General features: G+C 46.7%; 1 protein-coding gene across 2 annotated transcripts in view; it reads right to left on the bottom strand.

Moving 5' to 3' along the window:
* Positions 1 to 2,801: 2,801 nt before the first annotated feature.
* Positions 2,802 to 16,617, bottom strand: part of TATDN2 (TatD DNase domain containing 2) — a 44,315-nt gene continuing 30,499 nt past the window's right edge. Inside the window, exons 4-8 of one of the 2 annotated variants that reach the window (XM_011952288.1) lie at positions 13,020 to 13,904; positions 7,528 to 7,655; positions 5,533 to 5,716; positions 4,932 to 5,110; positions 2,802 to 4,769 (exon numbers count right to left, since the gene is read on the bottom strand). In XM_011952288.1, the coding sequence (XP_011807678.1) occupies positions 4,970 to 5,110; positions 5,533 to 5,716; positions 7,528 to 7,655; positions 13,020 to 13,904 (1,338 nt within the window). In that variant the 3' untranslated portion in view covers positions 2,802 to 4,769; positions 4,932 to 4,969. The remainder of the gene's footprint in view (positions 4,770 to 4,931; positions 5,111 to 5,532; positions 5,717 to 7,527; positions 7,656 to 13,019; positions 13,905 to 16,617) is intronic. The other variant, XM_011952287.1, reaches the window with a different exon arrangement.

The raw sequence follows: 16,617 nt of genomic DNA, 5'->3' as shown, positions 1-16,617 counted from the left end.
TCGTTTTGGACCTGAATTTGGATACCAGCTGTATGATCCAGGCCAAGACTGAATTTCTCAGGCTCCTCACACGTAAAATGCCTACCTTGCTGGGTTACTGCCAAGACTGAACATGAGATCTCACATGAGCCGTAGCTGCTAGGCACAGGGCCCGGCACACAGCTAAGCATTCAATTACTAGAGCAGCCGGCACTTACCGCCACACCCCTGATGTGCATCAGGCACCATGTTAACTACTCATGCAGATTAATGTGATTTCACTTCATTTTCACAGCAAGCCTACTTATGAGGGAGAAAACTAAAGCTCAGAGAAATTAAGTTAACTTTCCCAAAGTCACACAGCAAGTACGTGGCCGACTCACGTCCATCGTCAGAGGGCTCAGGTGCTGCTTTTTCATCTGGCTCCACAGCTTCTCAGCCAGTGCGGCTTCCCTCGCTCTACTGCCTAGGATGAGAGAGGTTTCCATTTTCATTCATTTTTCTTCAGAATACACTGGGTGAATGTGGTAGCAGGGTGAGGACAATTTCAAGTCAACAATGGGCGGAAATATAATTTATCAAAGAAAATGGTTAGAAGACACCTTTGAGAAAATGTATTATTTCAAACATGTTCCTGTATCAGCTTTCTTAAACCCACTCCTTCATGCATCGTTTAATGATACCACTATAACTGATCGTCTCTAAAGTGGGGTGTAGGTACCCCTAGGGTGAGCGAGCTATTTGCTGGAGAAAAAAAAATTCTCCTTGTGAAAAAACTTTTACCTTGTGTATAATTAGCATAACAGCACATGTATTTAAGTTCTTATACACTTATAGGTGTGTGTTCAGAAATTCTCCTAAGACAGTGCACATAGAAGAGTTGAGACGCCTCCACTAAGCTACCCACCTTCATCTGAATCCACTTTCAAATGTCACTGGCATTTGGGAGGTCGAGGCGGGTGGGTCACCTGAGATCAGGAGTGCAAGGCCAAACTGGCCAACACAGCAAAACCTCATCACTACTTAAAATTTAAAAAAAAAAAAAAAAAAATTAGCCAGGCATGCTGGTGTGCGCCTGTAATCCCAGCTACTCAGGAGGCTGAGGCAGGAGAATCACTTGAACCTGGGAGACGGAGGTTGCAGTGAGCCAAGATCAGGCCACTGCATTCCAGCCTGGGCGAGAGAGTGACACTCAGTCTCAAAAAAAAAAACCAAAACCAAAAAAAGATGTCACTGGCAAATGAGCACTTTTTAATACAGTGACCCTGAGAGGGACTGGCTGGCCACTAATCACCATCTTTGACAGAGTTTGCTTCTTCAATCACTGTACATTCCGGTGGCCATTCGCCCTTACTTTACAAAAATGAATGAAGCAAAATGAAGGTGCTGAGAGCAAGTGATGAGTATCGGTCCCAAGTTTCCTACAGAAAGATGGAAACACCAGAAAAGTCAAGGACAGACAGTCAAAAGGACCATCACTGAGTGAAAGCCAACTGCACATTCGACTGTGAACGAATTGAGACAAAGTTCAGGAGGATGCCAAAGATACATCATCAATGATTGTATCTAAAAGACAAGGCAGCAACAGAGACTTCAAAGGTGTTCAGTATTCTTGCGAGAGAGCCTTCCTTTTTATGTGTAAATTTACTTTTTGGCCAGTGCACCTGTATTCAAGAATACCTTAGTACAAAATAGGAGGGCTGAGTGCAAGTAATGAAACAGAATTTCCTCCAGAGTTTACCCAGAGGCATCAGGAATTCAGTCCAACGCCCACCATCCAACTGATTCATCAACACCCCCAGGGACTAGATTTTTCTTCCTCCTACACCCTTGTGCTGGAAACAAAAAAAAATAAAAGAAAACAAAGTATCTACATAGGTTAGAAAGAGGCAGTGCATCTGAGTTCCCAGGCAGTAAAATTATTTAACACTCTTAAGGCTGTAGAACTTTAAGAATTCTTGGCTGGATGCCATGGCTCACACCTGTAATCCCAGCACTTTGGGAGGCTGAGGTGGGTGGATCACGAGGTCAGGAGATCGAGACCATCCTGGCTAACACGGTGAAACCCTGTCTCTACTAAAAATACAAAAAAAAAATTAGCCAGGCGTGGTGGCGGGTGCCTGTAGTCCCAGCTACTAGGGAGGCTGAGGCAGGAGAACGGCGTGAACCCGGGAGGCGGAGCTTGCAGGCATCGTGGTGGGCGCCTGTAGTCCCAGCTACTAGGGAGGCTGAGGCAGGAGAACAGCATGAACCCGGGAGGCGGAGCTTGCAGTGAGCTGAGATTGCGCCACTGCACTCCAGCCTGGGTGACAGAGCGAGACTCCGTCTCAAAAAAAAAAAAAAAGAATTCTTTTTTGGGGGGAGACAGGGGGAGGGGAGAGACAGAGCCTCGCTCTGTCACCCAGGCTGGAGTGCAGTGGCGCGATCTTGGCTCACGCAACCTCTGCCTCCTAGGTTCAAGTGATTCCCCTGCTTAAGCCTCCCGAATAGCTGGGACTACAAGCGCGTGCCACCCCACTCAGCTATATTTTTGTATTTTTAGTAGAGAGAGGGTTTCACCGTGTTGGCCAGCCTGGTCTCAAACTCCTAACCTCAAGTGATCTGCCCACCTTGGCTTCCCAAAGTGCTGGGATTACAGAAGTGAGCCACCATGCCTGGGCAAACTTTAAGAATTCTTATATGCAGTTTAATTTTACAGAGAGCCACATGGATACTCAAGAAAGTCTCCAGCTATCTGGATTCTTGGGTTACAAAGCTGGCCAACAACCAGATTAAACCATTGCATCACTCAGGTAAGTCTACACAAACACAGAGACACTGGGTTGGCTGGAGGATCCATCACTTTATTTTCAGAAAAAGATGGCCAAAGAGGGGAAAAAAAACAGAGGCATTCCCGCAACACAGTGAAAACAATCAGCCATCCAAAAAGCTGAATCAAAAACAATGCCAACCAACTTTCACGCCCACACAGGTGAGGTTTCACTATGTAACAGCACATAAATGATAATCTAAATCCTAGAGAGAAAAGTAGATAGCACCTTGTGCTTTTCCTTGGCAGGTGGATGGCACAGGGACTTCCATGTCATCATCACTTTTCCTTCTCTAACACAGGGCTGGTTGGTTTCACCTGCAGGCAGTACTGACTTCAGGGCTTGTGGAGAGGAGATGGTTGTGCTGCAGTTCACTTGGTGACAATAAAGCACTTTGATATACTCAGCAGTCCCCAAATCTTCCAAGTAGATCAGGTCCCACCCCGACTTCCCACATGGGCAAATCGGCAGCACAGACAACATAACGGCACAACTGATCCATGAAGACAGACAGTGAATCAAGGCTGAGTTCCAGGCCAGTGACTTGTGTACCAGGGGCAAGACGGAAATACCAGATAGGAAATATTAGATCCATTCCATTTTAGCCCACAAGGCTCAAATGCGCCTTCCAAAAACACCTAGAGGAATTTAGGATTCCATAAGGGACGTATTTTACAATTTAAGCCTCCAAGAACACAGACGAGGGACTCCAGGTGACCTATGCACCTCACTGCAGGAGATCAGGGTGAAGGATCCTTTGAAACAAAATACAGTCTCCTCTCACTTAACCCTGGACCATTAGAACCTCTAGGGCCTGTAACGAATATACCTTTACAAGGCACCAGCAGGAGGCAGAGCAGAGCTCAGGACTTGAGATGACTCAGTTGCTCAAAAGGTGAAGGAGAGGCTCTGACTTTTAAAACACAGAGAGACAGGACACAGGAGAGGCAAAGGCAAGGGGGCACCCAGGAGAAGCGGGAGAGGGACTGGTACATTTGCGGACCCCAGGCCTGCTTATTCTGCATAGAGCTGCCCTGCAGAGCTTCAGAGAACTACATTGATTCACCTCTCAACCTGGGCAGGGCACACAAGGGACTGTTACGCAAGATGAAATGAGGATTATTTTGGTCAAATGTTCCAGAGAAAGAGGCAAAAGTGAAACAAAAGGAAGCTGGGAACCCCTGACACAAGACTAGCAGGTAGTTTCTGCGGCAAACTGAACCTTATCAGCTTAACACACCCACACAGCGGCCCTGAGGGCATCAGTGAGTAGAAGTACCTTCTTTGGGGTCCTCTTCCCCAAGAAGGCCTCTTCCTGGAGTCCCCCAGTCTGTCCTGGATCTCCATCATGAACAATGAGCGCTCCTCTGCACACCCCATATCAATGGCAGTGAAACCAATGAGACCAGCAGTTGAAGTCCTTCTGCCTGTGCTGACGCTGGAGTTGACACCAGAAGAGTGACAGTCAAATTGAAGAGTTATCCAGGGAAGGAAAGAGAACGACTTCACTGGTTGCAAGCAAATAAACCTCTGAGATAGGTCTCCAGTTAATTTCCCCCAAAAGGTTTCCCAGTTGGGAGTCTGTTTTTAGAACCGAGAACCAGGAACTGAGTTAGTTACACACCCACATGTGCTTAGACGAGTAGGCGGGTGACTTTATTCACAAACTGCTCAAAAACACAGGCTGCAGAGAACAGAATTTGGACTGCCAAACTCACTGTACCCTCATATCACACTCTTCTTTGCTGCCTACCCTGGAGCATTTTGGCTGGGAGGCAAAACCCCAGTGCTATTACAGGCAGTCCCCATACCCCTCATTCCACACCCACCCCACCCCACCCACAAGCTGAAGCCTTATGACCCGCTTCGAGTTAAACATCCTGTCCTGGTTTTCTGTGTCCCAATCAGTTCTCCAAACACATCTTCGACCTGAGACACAGACTTCAAGCCAGCCTGTGTTCTGTCAGGCTGCTGGTCGCCCTGGAGGGTGGAATAGAAAAGGAAGAAGGTTCCAAATCATGTCACTCAAAACAAATCAGGCTTAATGCTCCTATTATGTCTATATTCTTTACATTAATAAAATGCAACAAAAGAATTGTTTGTCCTGGTTTTTAAAAAAACACAAAATGTGAGTTTTATGACCTTTTCTAGGAAACTCCTGAGGACTGTACCTTCTCTGCTTAAAGACTGTAGAGGCGACTGGTGTTCTCACGCAAGGCAGCCAAGGTGCGGGAGAGTGGCTGATCTTTGACCCTGGCAATCTCTCGGACCGTATGCAAGGCCAGGCCCGGGTGGGCATACTGGCAAAGGCTTTTGGGAACCTGGAAGACATCAAGTGGTCATAACATCATTGTGCCATTTGTGCACAGTCATAATCTAGAACTCCCTCCCTGTCCCTTCCCCAGCAAGGACCTCTTTGGGGCTGCCCTGTAGAGACCCCGTTACCTGCAGGTGCAGGGAGAGTCCTAGTCATGGGGGCTCTGGGTGAGCAGGGTCCCACGCTTCCTTGGACTACCCTCTACAGGGTAGGGCTTTGCACTGCCTGGAAGAGAGTGGTTACCCTTCAGCTTCTCAGCCCCCTAGACTTTTGGTTCTGCAGAGTAACAGCAAGAAGGCGTCTACACAGCCCAGGATGGGACCTGGAAGTCACTGGGGCTCTGGCCCTGCCAACCTTCTAAGGGTGACCACCCACCTCCCCACCCTCTCCCTCCGGTGCCTCCCCTCAGCCTGAAGACCCCCTTACCTGGCGAGGGAGGAAATAGGGAGCATCCGTTTCTACGATGATTCTCTCCAGTGGGATCTGCCTCAGGGCTTCCCGGGCCTCCCAGGCGGAGGAGTACGTCAGCACTGCCGTGAAGCCCACAGACATGTTGGGAAAGTACTTCAGTAGGGGCTCGATGACCGGGTAGCTGCCGGTGAAGCAATGCCTGGGGACAGAACTCCACATCAGGGCTGCTCGCAGTCCCCTCTGTAGCAGCCCCCAGCTCCCACTAGACCCATCACCCCTTTTCAATGATTCCCAGAAATGGGAAGACTGCATCCTAGGGAAGGACTTCATAGTAAACACAGACAAGGGCCGGCTCCAACACAGGAAGCCCCGAGATGGCACTTGGTAAGTGATCAGAAATCACTCAGAGATCACCACGCACACCGCAGAATGCTCTGCAGTCACCTGAGATGACCACCACAGAGAACTGGGATAGGAAATGCTCCTAGCACTGAAGAGGAGCAAAATCAAGAACTGTGGCCCCTATGATGACAACGACAGCATATAAAAGATATGCCCATGTAGTCAAATGAACTGAAAGAAAACCTAACAAAACATTGGGGAGTCGAACTACAGGTGAATTTTCTTCTCTTAATCTGATACCTATTCATGTTCTTGGTGCCATATATATATAGTTACCAATCCGGAAATTCAGGGCCTCCTCCTGCAATACCACCTCATTGGGTCAGCTTAGCCCTGGCCTACCAGCCACCATTACATTTCCTTCAAAGTTAGCCCAAAATGCAGCAATGAAAAACCAACCAACCAGAAAAGCCAACTGACTGCTTCATCATTGGTATATGCCCAGCTGGGGGCCAGAGGCTTCACTCACTCTGCTTAGGTACCCAAAGGCCCTGACAGCCCCATCCCCCTTTTTCTGCCATCTGACAAGACCCAGTTTGGCTGCTAGAGTCCTTGTTATTCAGCCAACCCCTCTCAACCATCTTTAAGGAGCTGGCCAGGCATCACCTCCTGAGTCTTCTGGTTGGGCTATGATCGTGGGCCCCTGCTCTGGCTCCCGCAGCACCTATGACCACCCAGTCCCACACACTATGTAGGCAGAAGCCACCATGCAACCTGTCTCCTGGCAGCACCTCCAGATGTCCCAAGAGGCAAGCCAATGCCCAGTACCTACACGTGGCAGGAGTTCATAAGTTCAGAGAGTTTACCAAACCGAACTGAAGAACCCCTAGATGCCATTCTGACAAAATATGACATTGATTTTCATAACTGGGGGGAAAGGAGCTTTCAAGTTCAAAATAGGAAAGAAAATGTCCTTTCAAGTACCCTAAGATGCTCTGTGTGCTGTCACCAAACCCCACAGCAACCTCTCAAGATGAGCAGTCCTCACTGCTGAGAACTGAGACTCCATTTCCACCCATCCCCAGGAGGAGGGCACGAAAGGTCCCTTGTGCTCACTGGTGATTTAGGGTTATCAGTTCAAACCATATGAAGTTACTATTTTGTGAGGAAAAAAAAAAGGTCAAATATGATACATTTCAAGTGGTTTAACCTAATAGTTAATTCTTTAGAAAAGACAGTGTATAGGCCGGGCGCGGAAGCTCATGCCTATAATCCCAGCACTTTGGGAGGCCGAGGCAGGCAGATCATGAGGTCAGGAGTTCAAGACCAGCCTGGCCAACATAGCAAAACCCTATCTCTACTAAAAATACAAAAATTAGCTGGGCGTGGTGGCATGTGCCGGTAATCCCAGCTACTCAGGAGACTGAGGCAGGAGAACTGCTTGAACCCGGGAGGCAGAAATTGCAGTGAGCCAAAATTGCACTACTACACTCCAGCCTGGGCGACAGGGTGAGACTCCATCTCGGGGAAAAAAAAAAAAGAATAGATAGTGTATAATGACAGAATACGATCATTGCTGTCCTCATCAACTTCTCATCTTTCCAACTAACGTCCTAGACAGAGGGAAGTGTTTCTTTCATTTGCCCGCTGAAGTTCCAGTCTTCTAACCTATGGATCTTGTAGTCAGGGGGCACAAACTTTTTCATGATGTCTAGCAGATCTTCGTCAGCTTCTCGGCAGTGGATCACCAAGGGCTTCTTTAGAGACACAGCCAGCTGTAGCTGTCTCTCAAATACCTAGAAGAGGACACAGCGACAACCCCTGTTGGTTAGCAGCACTTCAGAAGTCCATTACCTCTGGAACACCCGGTCCAGCAGGCACCCCCACCATGTCTCTCTTTCAACTGTATAATGTAATAATAATAGCTAATGATTACTGGGCACTTACAATAGAGCCAGGTAGTGCCCAAAGTACTGCAGGTCTATCATAACCTGCAGTCCTCACAACCACCCTGATGCAGGTGCTGCTGTCTGCGCAGCATGCAGTAAGGGCAAGTTAACTTGCAGTCAGCAGTTGTAGCACCAGGATCCAAACTTTGAACCCTGGCAGTCCACACAGTAATCACTATATGATGCCAACCTGGGGTGGCAGGGGCAGGGCAGGGATCAAGAACATAAAGCACCAAGTTAACATCCCTCACCTCACTGTCCCCACCTCCGCTGTCAAGAGATACCAACTTCCAGAACTCTCCCTATGCAGAGCTGTTAGGGATGGCGGGGCGTGGTGTTTATGTGTATCTCCAGCAAGATGCCTGGCTCTCAGAAGGTGCTCAAATACTTGCTAAAGAAACAAATACTACACTTATTTTCTACAACTTGTTTTTTTGTTGTTGTTTGTTTTTTTTTTTGAGACCGAGTCCTACTCTGTCGCCTAGGCTGGAGTGTAATGGCGTGATTGCAGCTCACTGCAGCCTGCACCTCCTGGGTTCAAGCGATTCTCCTGCCTCAGCCTCCCGAGTAGCTGGTATGACAGGCAGGCACCACCTTGCCTGGCTAATTTTTGTATTTTTTTGTAGAGATGGGGTTTCGCCATACTGGTCAGGCTGGTCTCAAACTCCTAACCTCAACTGATCTGCCCACTTCAGCCTCCCAAAGTGCTGGGATTACAGGCATGCGCCGCCGTGCCCGGCCAATTTGCTTCCTTTACTTAGTCAAAATCAGATATCCTCGCAGGTCAATAACTACAGATACACTTTACTCTTTATAACACTAGCCACTTTTAAATCTTCACTATTGTTAATTTAAATGAAAAAAGTAGGGTTAGGACCTGTTCTTTCCTCTAACAAGCCCAGGTTTAGAACAAAGAAAAGTATTAATTCACCAGGTGTGGTGGCTCACGCCTGTAATCCCAGCACTTTGGGAGCCCGAGTCGGGTTTGAGGTCAGGCGTTCAAGATAAGCCTGGCCAACATGGTGAAACCTTGTCTCTACTAAAAATACAAAAATTAGCTGGGCATGGTGGCAGGTGCCTATAATCCCAGCTACTTGGGTGGCTAAGGCACAAGAATCCCCTGAACCTGGGAGGCGGATGTTGCAGTGAGCTGAGATCGTGCCACTGCACTCCAGCCTGGACAGAGCAAGACTGTCTCAAAAAAAAAAAAGATTAATTCATTATAAGCAAATCACCTCATATTGTTTCCACGAGTAGTTTCTACAATTGTGGAACATAATTCGTGTTTATGTTTTTAGCATCAAACAGTGAGATACTTTTGGTAATTTGGGTCAGGTGATAGTCACTTGAGAATGATATTTACAAGTCTAACACCTGTATTGCCTCTTCTCAAAATAGCAACACTAAGCCAATACCAATTCTGATGTAACTTTTGTTTAATCTGTGTTTTCAACAAAAGGAAAATGACCATAGACATCAAAATTATAGACTGCTTGGAAGAGGCTTTATTTAAAGGCTGGCCAGTTCCAGTATCAATAGGTGACTGGAGCTCCTCCTATTTGCATCTGCTAAGCTGTTCATCTGTCCTCCCCGACCCCTACACACAGACAGGAGAGGTTTCAAGAGATTCCAATTCCAACATTTCATTCCTGCCTCTAAAAAACTATCCCTCAGAGTAGTGAAATAAACTATTAGAGCTTTAGGATAGAATATTACATAGCTGTTAAACATTTTTCAAAGTATAGCTGATGAATGGGAAAATTTCACAAGCGGAAAAGACACTTAAAACTATTTAATTTCCTAATTTCTTTTTTTAACACAAGCACACACATCCAACCTACATTTCTTTGATCCTATGACAGGTGCTTGGAAGACAAGCCACTTTGCAATTGTTCCTTGCAATTTTATTGTCCCTTGCAATTTTCCAAGGGACAATAACATTCCATTTATAATGTTTCGTAAAACACATCCAGATTTCAAAAATGTTAAGAAGGAAGAAGAACTCATTAGAATGCAGGAACTTGTGGTTGGACAGGAGCTATTTGCAGCATTTGTCCTCACCAGGAACCCAGCCGAAAAAGAACAGGAGTGAAGGAGGTACAGATGAGTTATTACCCAGCATAATTATTCACTTCTACCTGCATAAGGCTGGGTTCCTAACTGATCCATTATTTCCAGGGATTCCACAGTTAGTCTCTCCTGGGGATTGCCCCAGGCATCTCTTGCATATTTATTACCTTAATAATTAATTAATTCCTCTTTAACACACGTAAAGAGATACAGCCTGGGTAGGGAAGGACAGTATACTCTCCCTGGCATCCCTCCCAGATGCTGACATGTGCAACTTACACACAAAGTCTTCAGGATCCAACTCTTATGAGTTACATAGTTAAATCTGTAAATACCACAGATCAACAAAGAAAACGTTAACAGTAATTTGCTCTAACCAGCAGAATAAAACTATAACTGCCCATTCTTTCCCCAGTTGTTTTGCTTCTCTATTTTCCAATCCTTCCAGAAAATTTTAGGTACAGCAACCAAACTCTCTTATAATGAACTGGGTCTAGCACCCTATCATCTTGGCCAGATACATTCCTTCCACAGGTTTTTTTTTTTTTTTTTTTTTTTTAATGTAATAAAGATGCGGTCTCACTATGTTGCCTAGGCTCACCTTGGACTCCTAGGTTCAAGCAATTTCCTGCCTCAGGCTCCCAAAGTGTTGGGATTACAGGCGTGAGCCACCTCGCCCAGCCCTCTGTAGGTTCTTCTTCTTCCCTTCACAAGATGAAACATTCGGCAGGACACATCAAGAACTTGCTAACTGCTCTTTTAGGTAAATGCAACTCTGCACTGACATCCAACCAGGTGCAGTTCCCAGTCACCACCATTCACCTCATTTGGGTGCCAAAGTTTTTATTTACATCAAAACAGTGTCCACATCCCCCACCCAGCCTAGGAGTCTCTGGTGTTGACAAATATTTTCTAGTCTTCCTCCCTTTTACAGGCAGCTTAGCCCTCCCCCAGCCAGCAATTCCTCAGACTCATTATCTTCCAGTCTTGAGTCGAATCTCACCAAGCCAAATGACATCTTCAAGACTGTGTTTATCACCCTGTGCCTATCACTTCTAGCTCAGTTTGTTGTGCAGGTCGCCCGATGGACCTTTAAGTGCAGACCTGAGACCCTGATAATTCTGTTCTGTTTTGAAACAGGGTCTCACTCTGTCGCCCTGGCTGGAGCATAATCATGGGTCACTGCTGCCTCAACCTCCCAGGCTCAAGCAATCCTCCTGCCTCAGCCTCCTGAGTAGCTGGGACCCCAGGCATGTGCCATCACACTCGGCTAAATTTTTTTTTTCTTTGCAGAAATGGGGTTTCGCCATGTTGGCCCAGGCTGGTCTCCAACTCCTGGCCTCAGGTGATCCGCTTGCCTCAGCCTCCCAAAGTGCTGGGATTACAGGAATAAGGCACCACACCCAGCCATACCCAGCTAATTTTTGTATTTTTAGTAGAGATGGGGTTGCACCATGTTGGCCAGGCAGTCTCAAACTCCTGCCCTCAAGTGATCCACCCATCTTGGCCTTCCAAAGTGCTGGGATTACAGGTGTGATCCTGTAAATACAAAAAATTAGCTGGGCGTGGTGGCGGGAGTCTGTAATCCCAGCTACTCAGGAGGTTGAGGCGGGAGAATCACCTGAACCCAGGAACCGGAGGCTGCAATGAGCCGATATCATGCGATTACACTCCGGTTTGGCCAACAAGAGCGAAACTCTGTCTCAAAAACAAAAAATTAGCCAGGTGTGGTAGCAGGCACCTACAATCCCAGTCACTCAGGAGGCTAAGCCAGGAGCATCACTTGAACCCAAGAGGTGGAGGTTGCAGTGAACTGCGATCATACCACTGCCCTCCAGCCTGGGTGACACAGCAAGACTCCATCTGAAAAAAAAAAACTTTTTTAATTAGCCAGGCATGGTGGTGTGCACCTGCAGTCCCAGCTACTTGGGAGGCTGAGGTGGGAGGATCACTTGAGCTCAGGAGGTTGAGGCTGCAGTGAGCTATGGCTGCACCACTGAACTCCAGTGTGGGCAACAAAGACCTTATCTCTGAAAAAAAAAAAAAGAAAAATTCTACAATACTACAACTCTTACCCTGCCAAAGCACCATGCTCAAAAAATATTGTGAGGAAAAAAAATATTAACAGGGGCTGCACGCAGCAGATCAGGCCTGTAATCCTAGCACTTTTTGGAGGCCAAGGCAGGTGGATTACTCGAGGTCACGAGCTCAAGACTAGTCTAACAAACACGGTGAAACCCCACCTCTACTAAAAATACAAAAATTAGCCAGGCGAGGTGGCACACGCCTACAGTCCCAGCTATTCAGGAGGCTGAGGCAGGAGAATCACTTAAACCCAGGAGGCAGAGGCAGAGGCTGCAGTAAGCCGAGATCACGCCACTGCACTCCAGCCTGGGTGACAGAGTGAAATTCTATCTCCAAAAAAAGAAAAAACTATTAACAGAGTATTAGCCATGATCTCTAGTTGAATGGGAAATTATGCATTTTTTACTATTTTTCAAATATTCTACAATGGGTACATTTAAAAAAAAAAAAAAAAAGCTGGCCAGTCGCAAGTGGCTCATGTCTATAATCCCAGCACTTTGGGAGGCCAAGGCGGGTGGATCACCTGAGGTCAGGAGTTTGATACTAGCCTGGCCAACATAGGCTCTATTAAAAATACAAAAACTAGCCGGGTGTGGTGATTCACGCCTGTAATCCCAGCTACTTGGGAGGCTCGTGGAGAAAACAGCTTGAACCCAGGAGGCGGACGTTGCAGTGAGCTGAGATTGGACCACTGCACTCCACAGCCTAGGCAAAAGACTAAGACTCCCTCTCAAAAACTAAATTAAGAAAACCTAAAGTTTATTGTTTCGTAAGAAAGAAAGAAAACAAATGTTTTGACATTGATATTATCTATAAGAAGTCACAAAGCTGAACAGTAAGAAATAGCTGAACAGTAAGAAATAAAGCTGAACAGTAAGAAACAGCTTGTAAAGCATTTGACAAATTGGCATCCAGATGGTCTGGATGACAGCAAGCACACTGCATTTTCAGGCATTCTAAATTATTTAGTTCTAAAATTAGATAAACCCTTATTGTCAGGCCTCAACAATGAAAGGAAAATTAAAACTATAAGCAGACAAAACAGAGCCTTGTTACCTTGTGCTGTTCTGGGACAGGCGTGGTGCACTTGTAAGAGTAATCCAAGCCCATTTCCCCAAATGCCACAGCCTTTGGGTGCCTTAAGGCTTGCAAAAGATTTCTTTCTTGACTCTCACTGTAGTAACGTGCAAAATGAGGGTGACAGCCAAAGGCCCCCCAGACCAGATCCTCTTTCAACAGCTCCTCCCACAGGCAATCTGTCAGGGTGCGAGGATCACAGAAGTCAGAGATGCAGCCCTGAAATTCCTTAGGGAAGGAGCTGCTGTAAATTTGTCTGAACTTTGTAAAAGTCCCTTGGAAAGACAGCTTGGAATAGAGCATGTCCAGGTGACAATGGGTGTCAATGAAGCCCTCCTCTAGGCTTGGCTCCAGGTGGCTCTTTGGCAGGGAGCTGGATGTGTACCCTCCACAAGGACGTGGAGGCATCTCCTCTTGGAAAGTTCTTTTCTCCTTCACCTCTCTTTCTTCTGAGATTCTGGAGAAGCGAAATGAACGAGAATTCTGGGACCAGCCTTCCTCTGAGGCCTCCATGTCTCTGGAGGTGTTTTGGACGCTCCCTGCAGAGTTAGGGGAATAATCACTCAGGTGGCTCCGGCTGCTCCTCCCAACCTGGGCTGCATCGTTGCTGTTGCTGCCTGTGGAGGGGTAGCTAGAAGGCTTGGGGCTGCTGGTCCAATAGCTGGCATAGTCACACCAAGGACTACTGTACAAATGAGGCGGGTACATGACATAGTCAGTGGTGAAAGAAGAAGGCTCTGGAACAGCTGAAGGTTTCAGTGAGACAGGTTCCTCCTGAGAGAATCTGACCGTGGAGATCTCCTCAACATCAGACCAGTCACTTCCAGAAGAGGGGTGCTCCATCACCACCTCCCTATCTTTATGCTGCAGAAAAGAAGGCACACAACAGTGGGTTAGCTTTCCAATGTGAAGATGGCCTCCCAGGCTGTCATTCAGCTGAACATAAACCCTGGCTTATTCTTCTGGCCATGGTGATGGCTTTGCATTGGCTCATTAGCTCACCCTGTCACCTGGTGTCCTTACAATTTCCAGAAATGTCCAGAACTGAGCCAGGTTACTGCTGTGAACAGCTGTATTGGGTTCAGGGAACAGGCCTGTGACCATGCCACTCCTAAAGGCAGCGCTCTATCTGCATCCCTTTCTCTTGAGAAAAACTGCTCTCTAGAACACACTCTGGATTGGAGATTTTAGAGAAAAGCAGTACCCAGCTTTTCCTCTCTAACACTGTCCTCAATATATTCAAAATGTAAAACTACAACAGCTGTGGCAGTTGTTTTGTTTTTCAGACAGGGTCTTGCTCTGTTGCCCAGGCTGGAATGCGGTGGTGAGATCTCGACTCAATGAAGCCTTGAACTACTGGGCTCAAGTAATCCTCTTGCCTCAGCCACCCAAGTGGCTGGGACTACAGGCGCGTACCACCACACCTGGCTAATTTCTTGTAGGTAGGGGGTCTCCCTATACTGCCCAGGCTAGTCTCAAACTCCTGGACTCAAGCAATCCTCCTGCCTTGGCCTCCCAAAGTGCTGAAATTACAGGCATAAGCCACCACACCTGGCCATTCTGACAGTTTTTAAACATGTCCCCAAATTATTTAACCCTTATCCCCGTTGAGAGTGGGGTCTATGACCCCTCTCCTTAATGTGGACCTACCTAGAGACTTACTTATAGCCAACAGAAGTGAAGCCGTGTAACTTCCTAGGCCAGGTCAGAAGGGCCTTGTAGCTTCCATGTTCACTCCACTTGCTCACTCTGGAGCAAACCAAGCACCATGTAAGAAGTCCGGCCACCCAAATGACATCCTGCTAGAAAGGCCACATGTAGGTGTGCCACTTTACAGCCTGGCTGACTTCCTGGCTGACAGCCAGCATTTGTGCATCATGTAAGTGAGCATCTCAGATGTCCAGCCCAGTCACACTCTCAGATGACGACAGCCCTCACCAATATCTGAAAGAAACTACATGGGACTCCCCAAGAAAGACTTGCCCAGTCTAGGCCTTTCCAAATTCCTGACCCAGTACTGAGAGCAAAAGAAAAGCTATTTTTTTTTTTTGAGACGGAGTCTAGCTCTGTCTCCCAGGCTGGACTGCAGTGGCCAGATCTCAGCTCACTGCAAGCTCCGCCTCCTGGGTTTCCGCCATTCTCCTGGCTCAGCCTCCCAAGTAACTGAGACTACAGGCGCCCACCACCTCGCCCGGCTATTTTTGTTTTTTTTGTTTTTTTTTTTGAGACGGAGTCTCACTCTGTTGCCTGGGCTGGAGTGCAGTGGCCGCATCTCAGCTCACTGCAAGCTCCGCCTCCTGGGTTTCCGCCATTCTCCTGCCTCAGCCTCCCGAGTAGCTGGGACTACAGGCGCCCGCCACCTCGCCCGGCTAGTTTTTTGTATTTTTTAGTAGAGACGGGGTTTCACCGTGTTAGCCAGGATGGTCTCGATCTCCTGACCTCGTGATCCGCCCGTTTCGGCCTCCCAAAGTGCTGGGATTACAGGCTTGAGCCACCATGCCCGGCCAAGTGCCATCATTTCTTAAAGCAGCCATCTATACCTGCCAATGCCAGAAGGCTTGAGCAAGAGGCCTTACAAAGTTCTCTTAATATTTTTATGAGTATATGTAATTCACATAATAAACATTCACAGCGAAAGAGCATTCTAGCTAATTACCTGATTAAAATGGAAAAAAACTGTTTATGTTGCCTGTACGAATATTTCATACCCCTATCTACACTCTAACAGGAAACAAGTATTAGTAACCAACACTTAAACAAATTACCCATTTCCCATTTTACACTTTCCTGCCTTAGACTTCTTGCAGTTACTGCTTGAATAGCAGAAACATCCAAACACGAATCTTTTCTAAAATGTAAGCTAACATAAATGTAGCACATTTTAAATTTAATCTGAACTCTTGAACCTGGGTGATAGGTGCCTGGTGATTCAATACACTACTCTGTTTACTTTGAATGTTTGCAATTTCTCCTAAAACCTTTAAAAACTTATCTATAAGGGAGAACAACCCTTCGAAAACTATCTTGCTTATAACAGAAAATTTCTGTCAACCCAGACAATAAAAAATCGCAGTCTTGCCTAAGCTTGACAAGGTTTTTGTGATTTTTTTTTCCTGCTGAACTTTCTTTTTTCTTTTTTTTTAATTTATTATCATACCTTAAGTTCTAGGGTACATGTGCACAACATGCAGGTTTGTTACATATGCATCCATGTGCCATGTTGGTGTGCAGCACCCATTAACTCATCATTTACATTAGGTATATCTCCTAATGCTATCCCTCCTTCCCTCCCCCCAACCCCAGGACAGGCTCCAGTGTGTGATGTTCCCCTTCCTGTGTCCAAGTGTTCTCACTGCTCAATTCCCACCTATGAGTGAGAACATGCGTTGTTTGGTTTTCCGTCCTTGCGATAGTTTGCTCAGAATGATGGTTTCTAGTTTCATCCATGTCCCTACAAAGGACATGAACTCATTCTTTTTCATGGCTGCATAGTATTCCATGGTGTATATGTGCCACATTTTCTTAATCCAGTCTATCACGGATGGACATTTGGGTTGGTTCCAAGTCTTTGCTATTG

Source organism: Colobus angolensis, unplaced genomic scaffold (assembly GCF_000951035.1).
Source record: "Colobus angolensis palliatus isolate OR3802 unplaced genomic scaffold, Cang.pa_1.0 Scaffold34, whole genome shotgun sequence".
Taxonomy (NCBI): Eukaryota; Metazoa; Chordata; class Mammalia; order Primates; family Cercopithecidae; genus Colobus; species Colobus angolensis.
This window is presented reverse-complemented; position numbering and strand designations above follow the sequence as displayed.